At 38.5% G+C, this 20806-nt stretch overlaps 1 protein-coding gene across 1 annotated transcript in view; it reads right to left on the reverse strand.

The window, feature by feature from the left end:
• Window positions 1-20806, reverse strand: part of LOC128664610 (aspartate aminotransferase, cytoplasmic-like) — a 231497-nt gene that overhangs the window by 176635 nt on the left and 34056 nt on the right. The window contains exon 4 of the mRNA XM_053719426.1: window positions 11550-11553. Coding sequence (XP_053575401.1) covers window positions 11550-11553 — 4 coding nt within the window. The remainder of the gene's footprint in view (window positions 1-11549; window positions 11554-20806) is intronic.

Here is a 20806-nt window from a genome sequence, read left to right on the forward strand (position 1 = left end):
TACATCTTATCTGTCTGTTCATTACTATTACTATCAGGCCCATTTATCAAGCTCCGTACGGAGCTTGAAGGGCCGTGTTTCTGGCGAGTCTTCAGACTCGCCAGAAACACAAGTTATGAAGCAGCGGTCTAAAGACCGCTGCTCCATAACCCTGTCCGCCTGCTCTGAACAGGCGGACAGGAATCGCCGGACATCAACCTGATCGAATACGATCGTGTTGATTGACAGCTCCCTGCTGGCGGCCGATTGGCCGCGAGTCAGCAGGGGGCGGCGTTGCACCAGCAGCTCTTGTGAGCTGCTGGTGCAATGTTAAATGCGGAGAGCGTATTGCTCTCCGCATTTAGCGAGGTCTTGCGGACCTGATCCGCAGTGTCGGATCAGGTCCGCAAGCCCTTTGATAAATGGGCCTGCATATCTCTTCTTGTCATCAACCTTCGGTCACCACAGCCCTGACAGGTAAATCCATTCAAACATCATATATACAGTATATTTAAATGCATTGCTTATTAATGTAAAATGTGTTCATTTATTTGTAACCTACTGCTGGATTAAAAAAAAAAACATATACAGGTTTTCAATATGTATGCTGCAAAATATTTAATATATTGTTAATTTGTTTATTTTTTCCAGACTTTACTTACATTTAAAATGTTACTATAAATATTTCTTATTGCCATTCTTATTTGTTATATGAGCAATTAAGTAGCTATGTATGACGTCAGACTTGATTCCAGTTATGATGTCATCGATGATGCAAGTGTAATGTCATTGAATTCCGTCAATATTCACAAACAAACTTTGTATATTTATTTGAATGTATGCATTATATATATATATATATATATATATATATATATATATATACTCACCAGTCACTTTATTAGGTACACCTTGCTAGTACCGGGTTGGACCCCATTTTGCCTTCAGAACTGCCATAATTTGCTGTGGCATGGATTCAACAAGGTGTTGAAAACATTCCTCAGAGATTTTTTTCCATATTGACGTGATAGCATTACTCAGTTGCTTCTGATTTGTCGGCTGCACATCCATTTTGTGAATCTCCCGTTCCACCACATCCCAAAGGTGCTCTATTGGATTAAGATTTGGTAACTGTGGAGGCCATTGGAGTACAGTGAACTCATTGTCATGTTCAAGAAACCAGCTTAAGATGATTTGATCTTTGTGACATGGTGCATTATCCTGCTTGAAGTAGTCATCAGAAAATGGGTACACTGTAGTCATAAATGGATGGACATGGTCAGCAACAATAACAATAACAATACTGAGATAGGCCGTGGTATTTAAACTATGCTCAATTATGTCAAGAAAATATCCCCCACACCATTACACCACCACCAACAGCCTGAACCGTTGATATAAGGCAGTATGGATCAATGCTTTCATGTTGTTTACGCCAAATTCTGACTCTACCATCTGAATGTCACAGATGAAATCGAGACTCATCAGACTGGGTAACGTTTTTCCAATCTTCTATTGTTCAAGTTTGGTGAGCTTGTTCGAATTGTAGCCTCAGTTTCCTGACAGGAGTGGCACCGGTGTGGTCTTCTGCTGCTGTAGCCCATCTGCTACAAGGTTTGACGTGTTGTGCATTCAGAGATGGTATTCTGCATACCTTGGTTGTAACGAGTGGTTATTTGAGTTACTGTTGCCTTTCTATTCTCTCAAACCAGTCTGCCCATTCTCCTCTGACCTCTGACATCAAGAAGGCATTTTCGTCCACACAACTGCCGCTCACTGGATATGGTTTTTTTTCCGGACCATTCTATGCAAACCCTAGAGAAAATCTCAGTAGATCAGCAGTTTTTTAAATACTAAGACCAGCCCGTCTGGCACCATGCCACATTCAAAGTCACTTAAAGTGAATGTCAATTTTCAGCAATGAGTGCCCGGTTTTTAAAAATACTTTTAAAAACATGGGCATTTTCATTAATGAAACTTTATATTGCACCGGATTTGTAGAAATACTTACCTTTTACTTCTGCAAAGCTGGATCGACGATCCCCCGCATTCTTCTTCCTGCTGTACAAACACAGCAATGACGAAACAAGTTTCCTCCAATCACAGCCGGGCATTACGAGATGGACACTCTGGGGGGGGGGGGAAGCCATGATTGTAGAAAGCCGGTTTTGTCATTTCTGATGTTTGTACAGAGGAACTGAGGCTGGGATCTGCAATCCGGCTTTGGGGAAGTAAAAGGTAAATATTTCTACAAATCCGGTGCAATGAAAACTTTCATCAATGAAAGTGCCCCTGTTTTTAAAAGTATTTTTAAAAAACGGGCACTTATTGCTGAAAATTGACATTTACTTTAAATCCCCATATCTTCCCCATTCTGATGCTCAGTTTGAACTTCAGCAAGTCGCCTTCACCACGTCTAGATGCCTAAATGAATTGAGTTGCTGCCATGTGATTGGCTGATTAGCAATTTGTGTTACCAAGCAATTGAATAGGTGTACCTAATAAAGTGGCTGGTGAGTATATATATATATATATATATATATATATATATATATATATATATATATATATATATATATATATATATATATATATATATATACTGTATATATATTCACACACACCTACATAGTTACATAGTTAGATACTAAAGAATACATTTGCCTATATATATATATATATATATATATATATATATATATATATATATATATATATATATATATATATATATATATATATATATATACAGTATATATATATATATATATAAAATTTAAATCTCAAGTGTGTTTATTTATGGGTTATATATGTATACTAATCTATCTGATATACTTATTAAGAAAGGCAATGAATCTGTTTATCAAATAATTGATGGAACACATCTTACATAACAACAACTGTTCTAGTTAGTTAAGGATCTGTGTGAATTACTCCATCCAAGATTACGTAAGTAAAGACAATGGAGGTGCCATCCCAAACAATAACATTGCGTGTGATCTTGTCAGGCAAAGGACAATCATACTGTATTTATATTTAACATAAATGCCAGTGGGTAAAAACCACTAGGAAGCTGTGCACCAACCTTTTTATGTTTTTTCCTTTTGTTGGTGTGGTCTCTCCTCTTTTCCTGTCAAAGAATATAAATACTAATATAAAAAGAAGACATGAAGGTTTCATCCCGAGGAGGAAATGAATATAAATAGCCTTCTTTTTAATGATGAGATTTATCTTGGATATGGGCATAAGTCCCAGTAGGCATTTAAAGGTTGGAAGCATGCCAATACAATTCAATAAAGAGGAGGAAGTAGGCTGCATAAGTGGCATTGAGTGAAATTTGTCCCAAGAGAAGTTTTCATTGTTTTTAGCGTGCCAAGTATAATTTGTTTACAAATGCTAGGTTTAAAAGCTGCCTTGGGAATTCTGGGAAAGTAGGATTCCAGTGCCATCCCTATGTTGTCTGTAATTAATAAATACATGAACAACAAGTAAGAAATTCAAATTTGCTGTTTAAATGCCAGGAGAAAGAGAGTGGTGTATACTTGCCAAATTATTATAAATTTGCTTTTAATGTTAGATCATCAATGTTACATTTTTATGTCAAAATATGATCTTTTATTTATTTAATATTTTCTAGCCATATAGTAAAGTATTTATTGTATTTAAAATGATTGTAAATTCACCAACTTCGCTAATCCTCAATTGATATAACTCTATAAATTAGTATTTGGTTCACTGATCAAAACATCTGATCAAAAAACTAATCTTGAAATCCCAACTTACTTGATTATTCTTAACGCAACAGCTCCAGCAGCCCCGCCACTAAATGCCTTTTTTTTAAAATAAAGTTTTCGCTGTTGGCCAATCACAATCGTGGCGATTTGGCATGTTTGATGGCGAGAGAAAAAAAAATGGTGCTTTTGGGCATGCGTTTGCTACGTCCCGGTTTTTAAGCTTGTTCCACCAACGCATGCGCATTACCAATTTTGAGGAAATCTCTGCCCACAGCTTATTACATATGGAGCTAACTTTGCTAGTATTACAGCATCTGCATGCGTGAGGTATGTTCCCCACATCAGCAGAGAATGAGAGCGTTCTCTACTGCACTATGAAAATCCAGGAAGATGGCGGGAGGGTGGGCGGAGCAAACGCAGGAAGGAATAAAAAATAAGCATTTAATAATATAAATTTATAGGTAATTCAGAGGGGAAAAAAGTTAGTGACTAGGATGATTAGCAAATACATTATCATTATCCTGGTTGATGAAACTTAAAAACTATTATCACTTTAAATGGACAGTCTTGTATAAAATAAATACCCTATTTTTTAATCCCTGCAAAAGTCAGTTGTACACCATGGTGCATTGTCAGTCATGGACTGGATATGGCCAGTAAATAAATCAGAAGTGGCATATGCATGCGGTTTTTAATCACTGTCCAATTCCTATTACAGGGATTAAACATATTTTAAGAATGTAAATGTTAATTACAATGTTTTAACAAAATAGAGCATTTTATTTTTACAACAGAATAATCCCTTTAACATTTCCACATTTGCGGAGTGGCTATCCCATTAAGTAAAATAATGTTTTCTTATTATCTTTTTGCACTATTGCTTCCAAAAAAAATCTATAAGTTTAACCCACTCAAAAGGGGTAAACACATAGTTAAAAGTCAGCTTGCAGGGGTTAAACACATACTTCAGTTTAATAATAATAATGCTGTAGCAAATTGGCGCATTTCATTGTTGCTCCTTAATATTCCTTTAAGCAAAAACAAGAGCAAAGTATAATTTTTGTTGATAGCAGAATTTCTATTATTTTAGTTTCAAGATAATACATTGACTTCCTGATTTCCTGAGTCACTTCCTAGGTTATAGCCTTTCATCTTCTTGTGTCTATAATGATTGGTAATGGCAGGAATATATATGCACTAAATAAAAAAAAAGTGATGGCAGTTAAATGATAATTTTACAGTGAAAAACTATTTACATAACAATGCTTATATATCTTATAGTTTATATTTTGTTTGTATTTCTCTGATCATAAAATATTTCTTTCACAGTACTAGATTTTTTTATTTAAAGGAATAGTCGAGTCAAAATTAAACTTTCATGATTCAGATAGGGCATGCAATTCTAAATTACTTTTCAAATTACTTTTATCATCAAATTAGCTTTGTTCTCTTAGTATTCTTTGTTGAAAGCTAAACCTAGGTAGGCTCATAGGCTAATTTTTACGACCTTGAAGGATGCTTCTTATCTCAGGACATTTTGACAGTTTTTCACAGCTAGACAGCGCTAGTTCATGTGTGCCATATAGATAATATTGTGCTCACTCTCTTGGGAGTTATTTATGAGTCAGCACTGGCTAAAATGCAAGTCTGTTAAAAGCACTGAAATAAGGGGTAAAGTTTGCAGAGGCTTAGATACAAGGTAATCACGCGTGTAGTTGAGCGGGAACGCATGGGAACGGAGTTCCTGCACTATTTGAAATGCTTCAATAAAAAAAAAGCTGGTGGGAGGAGCAGGGCACAGTCTTGTTAGAGGGATAGTGAGATCCTCTAGTAATGGACAGTAACACTTCCTACAATATACAATAAATGCAAGCCTGTCAGCGGACCTGCTGTTATATCATGCCGCACTGTGTGGAACACATGGTGCTTACATTTCTGTGTGGCTTGCTCTGGGGTTATTTAGCTCCCCTCAGAAATATTGTACTATTGAACCTTAAGTGGCGGAGACTCTGTGACAGAGGAGGAGTCTGGAGTTGCTGTTAGACACAGAAGTCTCAGCCCACCCTGGAAAGGAAGTAGAGGGGATGAAGGCAGGTGTGAGGAACTGAAGCTAAGCTGGCTATGCACCATGTGAGTTAAAACAAAGTATGGACACCCTTGAGGGGGGTGGGGAGTTCCACACTTTTTTTTGTAGGACTTGACCTCTGCAATACATGATATCTTGCACATCAGACAAAAAACAAGAAACATGCTTGCAAAACAGATGCAATTATCCAATTTCAGTTCACTTTATGGTGCACAGAAAGAGTTCTATTGTGAGATGCTGGTATCATGAAAATGCCTTCAAAAACCTACAGAACAAACAACAAACATATTTAAAAAAAGACTTCCTCTATAAAAAACCTCCACTTTAACATATGTACAAAAGAACAATTTTAAAAAGTAAAACAATTTAAATCATAAAACAAGGGGGGGGGGGGGGGGGCGTGTCTAAGCAGCGGACATGTTCAGTCATGAAAACCAGTAGCTGCCTGAAGATTATCTTACTAATGCAATCTCATCCTGCCTTACAATTCTAAATACCCACTAAGGAACAGCTTCGGAGCCAAGCAATGTTACTCTTATTATGTTCCTCCAAACTGAAGAACTAAAACAGGGTGAGAATCAATGTGGAGGCCTACGACACATTTTCATCTACCCCCCCCCCCCGTTAGAATTTTAGAATTTAGCTGGGTAGAGCAGTTATAATCTGCTATATTTACTATACATCATCATTTTGGAATTCCTGTGTGGCAGAACCCAGAAGTATTTACCGAGAAGATTCAAGACAGCAAAGGACCATTCTAACCTACAATGGAGTCCGACATTTTAGCCCTCTTACATAAGATATCCAACAAGATGGAGAAACATCATACCTCTCTCGTGTTGAGCTTGAGAGGCGGGCAGGACAACAAGGTCATAACCCACAGATCTGCAGCACTATGAACAAGCTTCCTGGCTGTGACCGATGAGAGCAGTAGGGGAGATAACACTGCTCATCCAAGTGAGGCTGTCTACACAGACGCACCATCAGACGCAGACGGTTTGGTCCTGCTGTGTGGGAATTCCGCAGATGCCTCGATGCATCAGTGATCTGGCACAGATAGACTTTTTAGACAGATGGACAGTAAGAATTTTTTAGGCGCCTGTGGAGTCTGGTGCCGACATCTACTCCTCCTGCGACTGAGTGTGCCATGATCCTGTGGATCTGAGATGTAAGCCTAAGAGTCACTGATCTCTCCCCAAACATCTGGTGTGCGACATATCTCTCTCTAACCCCCTATTCCTATACCTTTCTGGATGCTTACTCCCAGAGGAACTCTGGCTCTTTGCTATTCCCAAGTGGCATAGGGTAGAGGAGCGAAGGGACCTTGCAATATGGATGAGAGGATGGGGTCTTTACCTTACAGTCTCACTCACTTTTTTTGGTTGGAGACTTATCACTCCCCTACTTCCCTGTTACCTACACTTTAACATTGAGCCAGCGTGTTTAATGAGTTGGCAGCTTCCTCCTTTATAACGCAATCTTTATTGTAGCACTGTATGAATGGACATGTGTTTGTCAACACAAATCAGTATGTTGGTCTTCCTAAATTGCATCCTATCCTGTATGGTAATGTTGCCTATTATGATCTCATACTGGGACAATGTATAATATAGACATTCAGCGTATGCTGTCGACATTCAGCTATGTCTGTCGGACATGTTATGCTACAGCGTATCATGTCGGACAGACATTGATAAATTGGCCCCTTATTCTGTACATCTACAGCATGGATATAAAAGTGCAAACAGGAAACTAAAAATAAAATCCTCTTCATTAAACCATTTTATTTTTAAATTAAATCTCTTTTTTCCATAAGTTACACTCCCAGGCCTAATGCATTGTTGCTCCAGAGGATACTACTGGTAAACCAATCAGAAATACCATATTGTCCACCAATCAATGTCTATTATCTGTCCAGGAACAGCAAAGGAGTATGGCGAATGCACAACTTTAACCTTTTTTTTTTTTTTTTTATTGAGGTTTGAACAATACAAAAAGCAACAAGCACCAAGTTTGCATAGTACAATACAGATATCTACAAACAAGCTAAAGATTAAACATCTGTAAACAAGTACATACAGCATATTATGTCATACTAACAATCAAAATCAAGAAGTTCTTTAAACTGTTAGGTGCTGACTAATAAATCTCTTAGTTTACCCTGTAAAGTGATATAGGCCTCTATAGAGCCTCAAGTTCTATGTGTATCTAATATAAGGGATTAAATATTCTAACCTCCCTCCTATATGAGGGATCTCAGGAGGTTTGTATAGCTGCACCAGTGTAGGCTCCTTCAGCTTTACACAATATAGCACATATAACTACAAAGAAATTGGGGATAAAACATCTATTAAAAAAAATACATACAGTATGTCAACCCAACATTCAAAATAGATAAGATAATTAAGATATTAGGTGCAAACTCACAGACCTCATGTTTTGCCCTCTAAGATAGCGTAGTCCACTTTTGGACCTCACGTTGCCCCTGTACACAGTGCGAGGGATTAAATAAAATGTTCTTTATTCTGATCTGCTAACTATATAAAGGCCTCTCCTGGGCCTTAGGTAGCTACTTACAGAGCATAGGAGGTTATATATAAAGACAAAAACTTAGGTCCTTCTTCAACCTATAATTATCTTCTATAATAGCAACAGTTAAAAACTAGTTTTGTCCCGAGCGAACCAGAACAGTTAACACTCAAGATAGGGCAGAGACTTCCTAACTCTGCCTGGGATTGCGGAGGGTTTTAATTACCACTAACCACAATAGGCCCAAGTAAGGGTGTGGGGGGTACCTAGAAGGGCAATATCTCGATGTTACTATAGACGTCACCCTTTCTAGATCATTAAAATCTGGCAAGCTTTGCTAACTCATTTGTTAAATTATATAGGGGAGGGTCTTTCCCAGCGTATGCCGCGATATAATAAATAAAGAGACATTTTAAGCTAAACTACGCATGAGAGCCAACTAAATGGCACATTCTAAGTCAGCTCATTTAAAGGATGAATAATAGGGAAAGCCCTTTACCCTACCCCCAGCTTTTGTTGTGTTGCATATAAGAAGAGATGTATAATGCCCTGCCAGTTTAAATCTGAGTATCAAAGATTATTGAGCCAGTCATTCCATGTCCATTTTTTGCAGAACTATATTTCTAAAATAGGGAGATTATTCTATGCATATAGGATAAGATGTATAATGCCCTGCCCGTTTAAATCTGAGTATCAAAGATTATGTAACCTATGCTACCTGTATCAACTGCTAACTACTATTGATAACACTCTCATAAGTGGGAATATTTAGATTCCATAGGTCACTTCAGGGTTTCTAGAAATACTGAAAACCATTATTACCTATGGGCAGCATAAGGAAGTCCAGGGTCAGAATTATATCAAACTAAGTCAATAAGTTCACATGCGAGAAACACATACAGCAAAACCCAATATAGTTTTGTCTGTTATTTGCCTAAACAGGACGAGTGGCAATACCTTAGAACCAATGTGTTTCTATCTGTTAGTTGTTTAGCGGGACAAGCAGTGTTTCTATAAATAATCAAAAAGACAGAGATGAACCAGTCATTCCATGTCCATTTTCTGCATAAATATAGTTCTAGAATAGGGAAACTATTGTAGTCAGAGGGGACTCCCAAACTAAGCTTCAAAGTGACTGTGGCACTGATAATTACCTAAAGAATGACATTTATGCCTTATCTGGGATATACTGCAACTCAAAATTACTTGAGAGATCTATATGTGCGGCTGTGTTTGCACAACATATGTAGGATATTTGAATGGCTGAGTAGGCCTCGGTCACAAAGAGTACTAGTAAGTCCCGCAGAGGCAGGAGTCAATACAATGTCTATAGGGATTAAACATCTTAATTAGGGCTGCAACAACTAATCGGTAAATTTGATCATAAAAATAGTTGTCAAAGAATCTCATTATCAATTAGGTGGTCAGCGATTAGTTGGTCAGTTGCACATCACCAGCTGCTTTAATCTGATAATCTACTGCAACTAAGATTGTGCAAAAAAAATTGAATTTATTTATTTTTTTAATCTTTTTTCTATCCAATTAATCAGACAATAATCATCCGATTAATCGGATAGAAAATAAATAAATAAATAAATAAAAATGTTTGCACAATACCATGTGCAGGAGTTCATCGGATTGAAGCAGCTGATGCTGTGCAATTAACCAACTAATCGCTGACCACCTAATTGATAATGAGAGTCTTTGACAACTATTTTTATGATCAATCTTACCGATTAGTTGTTGCAGCCCTAATCCTAATCTTGATCGCCTGTCAAACTTCTCTACAGTCTGGAGCCCCCAGTGTTGCAATGTACAGGACGGTTCGAAGGGCACAACACATACCTATAACTCCGCTCTCATTAACAGGTGCTATAATAAATAAGACCACTGATATCCGCTGTCCCTGCCGCTGACAGCAGAAGAGCAGCTTTGTGGCATACCAGAGAGTGTTATACATTAAGAAACAAAACACTATTAATTTACCCCCTAACCTTCATCTATAACACACAGGATGCAATACTGAATACGAGGTGCATATTTAAACAGGTACTCTGTCTGCTTATCGGATAGCGGCAGCTCTAAGTAAAACATATCTAAGAGAATGTACAAGCATAATTTCTAGAATAGCATAATATTACAAGATAAAAGTCTACCCCTGCCCTGCACAGCTTCCCAAGCACTACAGTGAAAAATAAAGTAACCAGACTGTAAGTGATTGCTGTGATAAGAAAATTGCGGGCCACCAGAATGGCAAACAGCAGAAAAATAAGGCTTGTATTTGTAACGAGGAGCCGATAATGACTAAAATAAAAACAGGCAAACAAACAAACCACTTCCATAGGTCACAGAGCAAGTATTTCAGGCTGTCAGGCCGTCATTAGATTGTGTGATTATAGCGCTCAATAGTAGGGCACATCACTAAAAGCGCATTTACCCTACACCAGATCTATGGGGACAGTTCCGCTGTAGGTCAAGCAAAGTGACAGGCATCCTCCGTGCCCAATAGTCCACATTGTGTAGTTTAAGCAACCCTGGAGTATCCACCTGTTGATTGCAAGGGGCATATTTATCAAGCTCCGTATGGAGTTTGATGCCCCGTGTTTCTGGCGAGCCTGCAGGCTTGCCAGAAACACAAGTTTTGAAGCAGCATTCACAAAGACCGCTGCTCCATAACCTGTCCGCCTGCTCTGAGCAGGCGGACAGACATCTCCGCAATTCAACCCGATCGAGTACGATCGGGTTGATTGACACCCCCCTGCTGGCAGCCTATTGGCCGCGAGTCTGCAGGGGGCGGCGTTGCACCAGCAGCTCTTGTGAGCTGCTGGTGCAATGCTGAATACGGCGAGCGTATTGCTCGACGTATTCAGCGAGGTCTGTCGGACCTGATCCGCACTGTCGGATCAGATCCAACAGACCTTGATAAATAGGGGCCCAAGTGTTTAGATAATCTGACAACATCCCCACTACCAAACAATCTCAGGTAAGGGAAGCACTTAATCCAGGGGCATTTGGTAGATGGAGAGATGGGACATGGTCTATGAGACCAACTTAAAGTGTCTCTGTCTTTAATCCTGAGCCTTGTGAAATTACCAGTGTCCCATTCTGATCAAACATGTCCAACTGTCCAATCAGTCCCCCGGACAGATTCCAGCGCTCCAGAGATATGCATTTTTCTAATAGCGGAGAAACCGAGACCCCCGTTGTGTGGAACCGCTCACCCATCTCCAAATTATGCCGCGGCAGCTCCACAGTGTCAGTTTCCTCGTATAGGAAATTTTCAGGAGCAGCTTTTTTTGTATTCACCGATTTCATAAGAATTTGGAGCCGATCGCAGCTGGCAGCCATCATTAGCTCCTGCTCCTTCAAGAGATTCTGCACGGCTATGCAAATCTCCATTTCCAAAAGGATGTTGTAACGGATGCTTTTGACGATAAGTCACTAATGTTTCCACTTGTTAGGGAGCAAAGCACTTTTCTCGCGGCATCCCGAAGCTAAGCCCTGTAACAGACTAGGCACCACGGCTCCACTTCACTTTGACACTCAGTATCTGCATAGCTTATTCAAAGCGCCATGTGGGCCGAAGATGGCCGCTCTCTTTCTGCATGCAGTGGTAGACAATGTGTAGGGAAAAAAAAGTTTTTTATTAGTCGATTGCGAGCCTCTTCTTGCCAACGAACCATACTGCCTTGCTTCTTGTTTTGGTAGCCACAATCAGCTAAAATCTTGACTCCTTCTTTATTATTTTAAACACTTTTTCATCTTTTTTTCTACAGAGCTCTGGTTATGTGCGACTGCTCGAGTCGGCAGGTAGCCCTGCCCCCCCTTTAACCTTTTTTAACCACTTTGCAGGGGTTAAACAAAAAGTGGAAAAGGGAAATTTCTTTAAAACAATATGTTCTAAAGGACTATAGAAATTTATGTTTACAGTTGTATGTCCATTTGAGAGTCAATTAAAGGGACACTAAACAAAAAAAAATAATCATGATTCAGATAGAGCAGGCAATTTTAAGCAACTTTCTAATTTACTCCTATTATCAATTTTTCTTCATTTTCTTTCTATCTTTATTTTAAAAAGCAGGAGTCCCATTTTTGATTCAGCATCCTGGGTTGCGCTTGCTGATTGGCTGTGCGGTCGCGATGTAGCGACTAAAAGTGTGGTTTGTTCCCTTTGGTTGCTAGTAGCAACTGGTGGATCCTTTTACACATTTGGAGGACGTTTACCCTATGTTCTTGTGCCTGGTCACATTTATATAGGAACATCAGAGTCGTTACTAACGACCGCAAAGATCTCCCAGTCACTATAAAGTGACCGCCAAGCCATTCTAAGACTTTTTAGTCGTTTAGTCATTTTTTGATAAACGACCGCAAAGACACACCTGCCTTAATAGTCGTTTTTCAACGACCGCCAAGTTTTCAACATTAAAAGGATCCACCAGTTGCTACTAGCAACCAAAGGGAACAAACCGCACTTTTAGTTGCTACATCGCGACCGCACAGCCTGCACAATTTGAGGATCATTTCATCCCTAAATTGCTTTTAACCATCAAGTCATTTATTTTGACCGCCAAGTTCCACAGTTTACTCCCCCAAGACTTCCACAATCTTTGCGGAATAGGGGCTACCACAGAAACGCTGCACGCAACCGGCTTTAGTGACGTCACACCGGTTACAAAAAAGGCGCAAATCAACACCATCTGGTAACGCCAAACCGCATACAACGCGGTCGCTACCCGACTGTTACTTCGCATCTCTACTGAACACCTAAGGAGATACATTTTCATCTCACAGTTGCTAACAGCAATTTAAAACGCAAGTACTTTACACTGCCATTTGATCTCTTTTATCAACTGTTACTAAACAGTAACGAATAAGGGAGACGTCCCTGTACTTTTAGATACAGATGTTTTAATTGTCACATATTTGATATATTGTTTTAACCCTATTTTAATAAATTGTACCCATATTTGTACTTTCTTCGCTTCCTTTATCTTTTATTCACTATATATATATATTTCCAATACTGGTACGTACACAGCACTTATCACCTATCCAATATTAGATTTTATATCCACTATATATACCGCTATATAGCTTTATCTATAGATATATAACATCCTCCCACAAACCTGACACGATGTAGCGTATCATGTCCGCTGCACATCGATAAATACCCTGTCAGCATTTATCATTGCACCAGCAATTCACAAGAATGCCGCCCCTGCAGATTCGTGGCCAATCGATTGGCCGCTAGCAGGAGGTGTCAATCAACCCGATCGTATTGGATTGGGTTGATTTCTGTCCGCGGCCTCAGAGCAGGCGGACAAATTATAGTGCAGTGGTCTTTAGACCACTGCTTCATAACTTCTGTTTCCGGCAAGCCTTAAAGGGGCATCAAGCTCCATACATAGCTTGATAAATCGGCCCCTAAGACTTACAAAACAGTGCTGGCGCTGCGGCCATGTTAATAGTAATCGGGCCCATATGTGGTGGTGGTGTAACTCCATACAAAACTTATGGAGGTCAGTAATTACAGAAATCAAATCAATTCTCGAAATACAATTTCCATTAGACCCATTAATATGGCTACTAAAGAAAACCCCTAAAATCAAACACAAACCCCACCTTAAATCGTTTTGTACCATGAATAACGGGGTAAAATATCTAGTAGCCAAAAATTGAAGACATAAAGAAGCCCCATCTTTAATTATGTGGGCTAAAAAAAGTCACATAACTTATAGAGTTGGAGGAATTCCACTACCTGAAAAATAATAAAATGGATATATATATACGCAGAAATTTCATGCTTAGGGGGATAATTATATTAAAGATATTAAATCAGACCATAAATCAACCTTTTTTAGTAATGCCTAGGTCATGTAATAAGTACCAAATAGGCAGTGGGAACAACGGGCTTAATGCCTTCTGAGTTTTGCTAATTCATTCTTATTCCTTTTCCCTTATTTTTGTTGTTGTTTTCTTTTATAAATTTTTCTTTCTTATTTTTCTGTTGTTTATGATGAAAAATGTTGCAAGACATTCCATATGTCATGACCCCCCAGAGAAACCAACCACGAAATACCATCATCCTCCACTTATAGGGCTCCATGTACTAAGCCGTCAATTCATCCGTCATTTTAGACGCGGATAAACTCGCCGTTACTCGCCGCGGGCGAAATGGTGTCCACTGTCACTATGTACTAATAATCCCCCAATAAATAGACAAGTCTAGCCCGCCGCGAGCAGTGGCGGATTATTGATAAATTTGACGCCTCGCTCGCCGCGACTAAGCTGATGTACTTAACTTTCAGTTGAATTGTCTGGCCAATTATTAACACGTGACATGCAAGGTGTCACGAACATCATAGTAGTCGCGGGAATAGAATTTTGCTCCTATAAAAGTTCAACTTATCTAAACAACTTTATTATTGTTCAAAATTTTTTGAAGAGTGTTAACAGAGCGATAACAGATAACAGAGTGATAACAAATATTTTTGTAATACTTATTTACAATCTGGATCTGATAATATATAAATATTAATATAAAAATAATTATAAAGATTGACAACTATACAATACAAATTTAAAATATAGATTACTCTTTAATTACAGTCGACAAATTTGGCGCAATTTATGTTCATGGAAATGAGAGACAAATTAGACGCCAGTTATGCTGTACAATGCTGATATTACTGCCTTTTATATATGTCTAGACTGGCGTCTAGATTGACTTTCCTATTGTTTTGTACCTTGCCCGCCACCTAAAAGGTGGCGAGGCAAAAATAACGAGGTGGGAGCGGAAATTGTAGCGAGCGGACAAATAGATTTTTTAGTACATTCGTTTTTGGCGAGTTGGTGGTCAAATGTGTCTAATTACAGTGAAAAATGGAGACGTAGCGAGGTTTGGCGGATAAGTACGCTCGCAATTTTAAAGATGCGAGTTTGAACATAGTTGACGACTTTGTACATATCAGTTTGCGAGTTTTGACGCGAGATTTGTTGCGGGTAGCTCGCTGACTGCTTAGTACATGGAGCCCATAGACTGTTATCTCAAGAAAGAAGAGCTAACACTAGCTTGGGTCAATGTTTATATTATTGCAACTATTTCATTTGCGAAAATCAACCAACATCTGTAAACTATAAATCGTGGAGCTGCGACTCCAAAAGTTGTAACAAAAGTTTTACTAATAAAGTTGGTTTAGAAAAAAAAAAAAAAAAAGACTTACAAAACAAATACTTGTTTAACATTTTGTAGTTTTCCCTAGAAAGAAAAAAAAAATGTAAACTAAAAATTTGAGTAACTCCCCATTGTTTTTTCCTTTGAGATTGTGGCCCTTAATGAGAAAATATAACCCTTCAAAGCTTTAAAAAGAATAACCATTACTTTGCTAATATACTGTTTATGTATATTGCAAAAACATCTGTGCACTCATGAAAGGGTTTAGAATTTAATGTATAAATCCCTATAGGTTTAATAGCCAGCATGAACTGTTGGCCAGAATATAAAGTTTAGCATTAATATAATTTCCTCAAGTCAAAGGTTAATGGTTTAGGAATAATTTTTAGGACCTCTGGTATTTCCCTTTCCTAAGTGTTAGTGTTTTGATCTTTTCTACCATGCGATGGTAAAACTACTATACAGTGTTATGTAAAAGATAAAAAACCTATAATGGAACTTTTTATTAATAAAATCATAATGTAAAAAAAAATTTTTTTCCTTGTAATACCAACTAATTACTTTGTTGTGCGTTATGTAATGATTGCATTTAGAAAAACAATAAATTAAAGAGACATTCAACTCAAAACCCCTTATAAGGAATAGATACATGTGAGACAACATTGTAATATATTTTCATTTTTTCTTTTTATTGCTTTTGCTGTAAAAATTGTACTTGACCGACACTCCCTAGAGAAGCTGTAAATCAGATTCTGTATCCTAAGTATGTTGCAAATTGAACCAACTACACAGTGATTGTTTATAGCAGTTGACAAAACATTTACAGTTAGTTTTTATTTTTTGTACTTTTTTTTAATTTATTTTTTGTTTTTATTGGAAATCAAGGGATACAAAAAAAATTAGCAATAAAGCAGTTTGTATACATACTTGTGATGGCAGATTCCAGATACAAAATTGTTGGAGAAAAGCAATGTCCTTGACATTCATTTGAAAAGTGTAAAGAGAAAATTACTTAAAGGTACATGATACCCAAATGTTGAAGCACTTGAAAGTGATGCAGCATATCTGTAATACTCTGACTTACTAAATATCACCTGAACATCTCTATGTAAAAAAGAAAGTATTTACCTCAAAATTTCCTAAGTATTCACAGCCCACTGTAAAGAGACTTTAAGCTGCCAATCAAGATGCTAGTTCCAGGACTTGCAAGGGAGTGTGTATCTGGCATGTACAGGCACCGTCATGTTATTTTCCTATTCAGTTTAAGGAAGTTTACTATGAAATCTCACAAGATTTTAGTGAAATCTCATGAGATCACAAAAAAAGCAATGCATGACCTCAGCACTTCTGATGCTGATTGGCTGCTGCTTTTTCCCCCAACTTGCAGCTTGACAGAGCTTGACAGAGGCACTTACTCTGGTGAGCTGAAGAAATTTTGAGGCAAAATATCTTCCTTTTTTACAAAGAGATGTTCAGGTGATATTATTATGTCAGCTTTTAACAGTTATGCAGCATCACTTTCAAGCGATTTAGCATATGAGTATTATGTCCCTTTAATAACCAATGGTGAAACAAACTCACAATACTATATATGGTTATATAGCTAACGGAGGGATTGGTCCCAATATAATTTAACATCTAAGAAATAATTGAGTTCATTTCACTTAAGCAATAAGGGAGTACTGACTAGGGGACACCCCTTATCCTGAGGTTTTATTGCTTCCCTCTATTATCTAAGTCCTTCACTTGGGATTGGAGCTGTAAAATAGTGGTGTTTTGTTGTTTTATTTGTTGTGATAGGGCCTCAGATGTGGTTGAAAATTCTTCTGTGCCTTCTTTGAGTTGTACAACTCTGTTATCAAGGCTGTTACACCTCTTTTCACTTCAGAAAAGCCTTCTTTTATCATTTGGCCAACCTGTTATAAGTAGGTGGCAAAATCTGTTTTAGTAGGTAAAAAGAGGAGGTCGGCTCTGGCGATAGGGCTATTATCCTCAGCTGTTGGTGACTTGGCCCTTTCTGAGTCTTTCTAATGTACAGATGCAGATTGCAAATCAGAGGCTTCTAAAACTTAGTATGTATTAAGTTTGGCTCCAGTGAAACTCAGCGGTTTGTTGAGTCTCTCAGACTTGGAGTTCTTTTTGAGGCCATATTTGTTGTAGTTAGCTATAGTTATATCTTATAGTATGATTGTATGTAACACAGTGTTGTAAGAAGAGATGTATTAGGAAGACCTTTTAGCTTCATTGCTTCTTTCATATATCAGACAGGCGCTGTTGTAAAATTAGCAAGGATTTTCAAAGAAGATAACGTGATGTCATGTAGTTTCAACCAGATGAAGTTCGCATTATATTCACACAGTTCTCTGACAACTTATACTAGACTTCTGCAATCTCTTTCAGTAGACACATATATCTTTCTGTGTGGCATACATTACAGGTAAGCTGGTATAGAGTAGTTTAAATCTGTGATTATTAGTAAACTATGAAGCTGTGGAGCTAGAGGAGGTTGTGAAAAGATGACATACTACAGGTATGACACCCTCAGAAGTATGAGGTACTCTATGGCAGGGAGGTAATTTTGGAGGGTAACCTTAAAGTGATGGTAAATTTCAGACTTTAAAAATGTTGCAATTAAAAATATAGTAGTGTGGGGTGTGTCCAGGTAGCAGTCATGGCTGGCAGCATCTTTCACTTCGGCAAGCAGATATACTGATAAGCCACCAAATATTGGCCTTGTCTCTTGCCATCTAAAGCTGATAAGCACAAAATATTAAACCTCAACACTACAACCAGAGTTTATGCTAATTCTTGAATATAATAAATGAGGAGATCTGGACCGTTGGGACCTGCGGTGGCCACGTTTGGGAAGGCCCCAAATGCCCTCCCCCCCCGGCAACAGGGTAAGGTGAGAGCTAACACTGCTCTATCAACATCAATCCAGAGTTTACAAATTAGCTAGGAATTACATACCTGTCAACTATGGGGGAGATCTATATTGCGATCCAGGCCCTCCTGAATGAATTTGAGAACAAGTTTTGTGACAAGATGTAGGACTGCTCATACAATCTGAAAGCAAATGGACAGACCCGCAACACAGAGTGAGACCAGGGAGGTGGCCGCGGAAACGAGCGGCAACATGTGGTCACAGGTCGCTTCATCGCCTACCAGACAGCCGATGGAGCTTAAACCAGAGATCGCTCAATGCATCTGGATGAGCACTGCGCTAGATCAGATGTCGAACACCAGTCTACCCTTAGAGAGCTTGCAGAGAAGGGACATGCAGTCATCACTATTATGTACTTGTGCCTACGTAGTCTCTCCTCACCAGATTATCAATCCAGGAGAGGCGGCCGATTTCCGGGATCAAGATGTGAGTACTTTCTATGCAAAGGAAGAGGGCCACATGGATAGCATGGTGCAGTCTGCAACCATATATACTACTAAGCCCAAAGATACGCTGGACACTTCAGCACACCAGTCCACTCCACTGAATTGGGAGAAGAAGATTACATGCAGCCTCCCTAGTAAATGGAGACATAAGGTACGCCAGATCCTATCTAAAGGGATAAAAAATTAGGTTTTATTATTATATGATCTGATTTCATTGTTGACGATTATGTCATCCTTTCTTTCGTATATAGTGAGATTTAGTTTCCTGTAACACCAAAAGTTTATATCCATGACTGTCCATGACTGTACTGATATGGTTGCTGTCATTGTAAAATATACAACTTTCAGTTATGCTATTATTTATAAAAAACCTCAATAAAAAATTCTGATTAAAAAATAAATAAATAAATATATACCTATATAGTAGCGTACAAGCAAAACCGAATAATAAAAAAGTATATATATATATAATGGATGAACTTGCTTTTGACATTTATTGGATGAATTGAAAAATAAAAAATTGTTTTTTCTAAGACCAGTGAGTGCCTTCTTTCAAACGAGGAACATACATACTTTATTTGAAGTGCACCCTGGCTGTTGTGGTATTGTAAGACTGTGCTTATCTCTTTTTGGAGGACTTTTATATATATATATATACAGGGAGTGCAGAATTATTAGGCAAGTTGTATTTTTGAGGATTAATTTTATTATTGAACAACAACCATGTTCTCAATGAACCCAAAAAACTAATTAATATCAAAGCTGAATACTTTTGGAAGTAGTTTTTAGTTTGTTTTTAGTTATAGCTATTTTAGGGGGATATCTGTGTGTGCAGGTGACTATTGCTGTGCATAATTATTAGGCAACTTAACAAAAAACAAATATATACCCATTTCAATTATTTATTTTTACCAGTGAAACCAATATAACATCTCAACATTCACAAATATACATTTCTGACATTCAAAAACAAAACAAAAACAAATCAGTGACCAATATAGCCACCTTTCTTTGCAAGGACACTCAAAAGCCTGCCATCCATGGATTCTGTCAGTGTTTTGATCTGTTCACCATCAACATTGCGTGCAGCAGCAACCACAGCCTCCCAGACACTGTTCAGAGAGGTGTACTGTTTTCCCTCCTTGTAAATCTCACATTTGATGATGGACCACAGGTTCTCAATGGGGTTCAGATCAGGTGAACAAGGAGGCCATGTCATTAGATTTTCTTCTTTTATACCCTTTCTTGCTAGCCACGCTGTGGAGTACTTGGACGCGTGTGATGGAGCATTGTCCTGCATGAAAATCATGTTTTTCTTGAAGGATGCAGACTTCTTCCTGTACCACTGCTTGAAGAAGGTGTCTTCCAGAAACTGGCAGTAGGACTGGGAGTTGAGCTTGACTCCATCCTCAACCCGAAAAGGCCCCACAAGCTCATCTTTGATGATACCAGCCCAAACCAGTACTCCACCTCCACCTTGCTGGCGTCTGAGTCGGACTGGAGCTCTCTGCCCTTTACCAATCCAGCCACGGGCCCATCCATCTGGCCCATCAAGACTCACTCTCATTTCATCAGTCCATAAAACCTTAGAAAAATCAGTCTTGAGATATTTCTTGGCCCAGTCTTGACGTTTCAGCTTGTGTGTCTTGTTCAGTGGTGGTTGTCTTTCAGCCTTTCTTACCTTGGCCATGTCTCTGAGTATTGCACACCTTGTGCTTTTGGGCACTCCATTGATGTTGCAGCTCTGAAATATGGCCAAACTGGTGGCAAGTGGCATCTTGGCAGCTGCACGCTTGACTTTTCTCAGTTCATGGGCAGTTATTTTGCGCCTTGGTTTTTCCACACGCTTCTTGCGACCCTGTTGACTATTTTGAATGAAACGCTTGATTGTTCGATGATCACGCTTCAGAA

The sequence above is a fragment of the Bombina bombina genome, chromosome 6 (assembly GCF_027579735.1).
Source record: "Bombina bombina isolate aBomBom1 chromosome 6, aBomBom1.pri, whole genome shotgun sequence".
Classification (NCBI taxonomy): domain Eukaryota; kingdom Metazoa; phylum Chordata; class Amphibia; order Anura; family Bombinatoridae; genus Bombina; species Bombina bombina.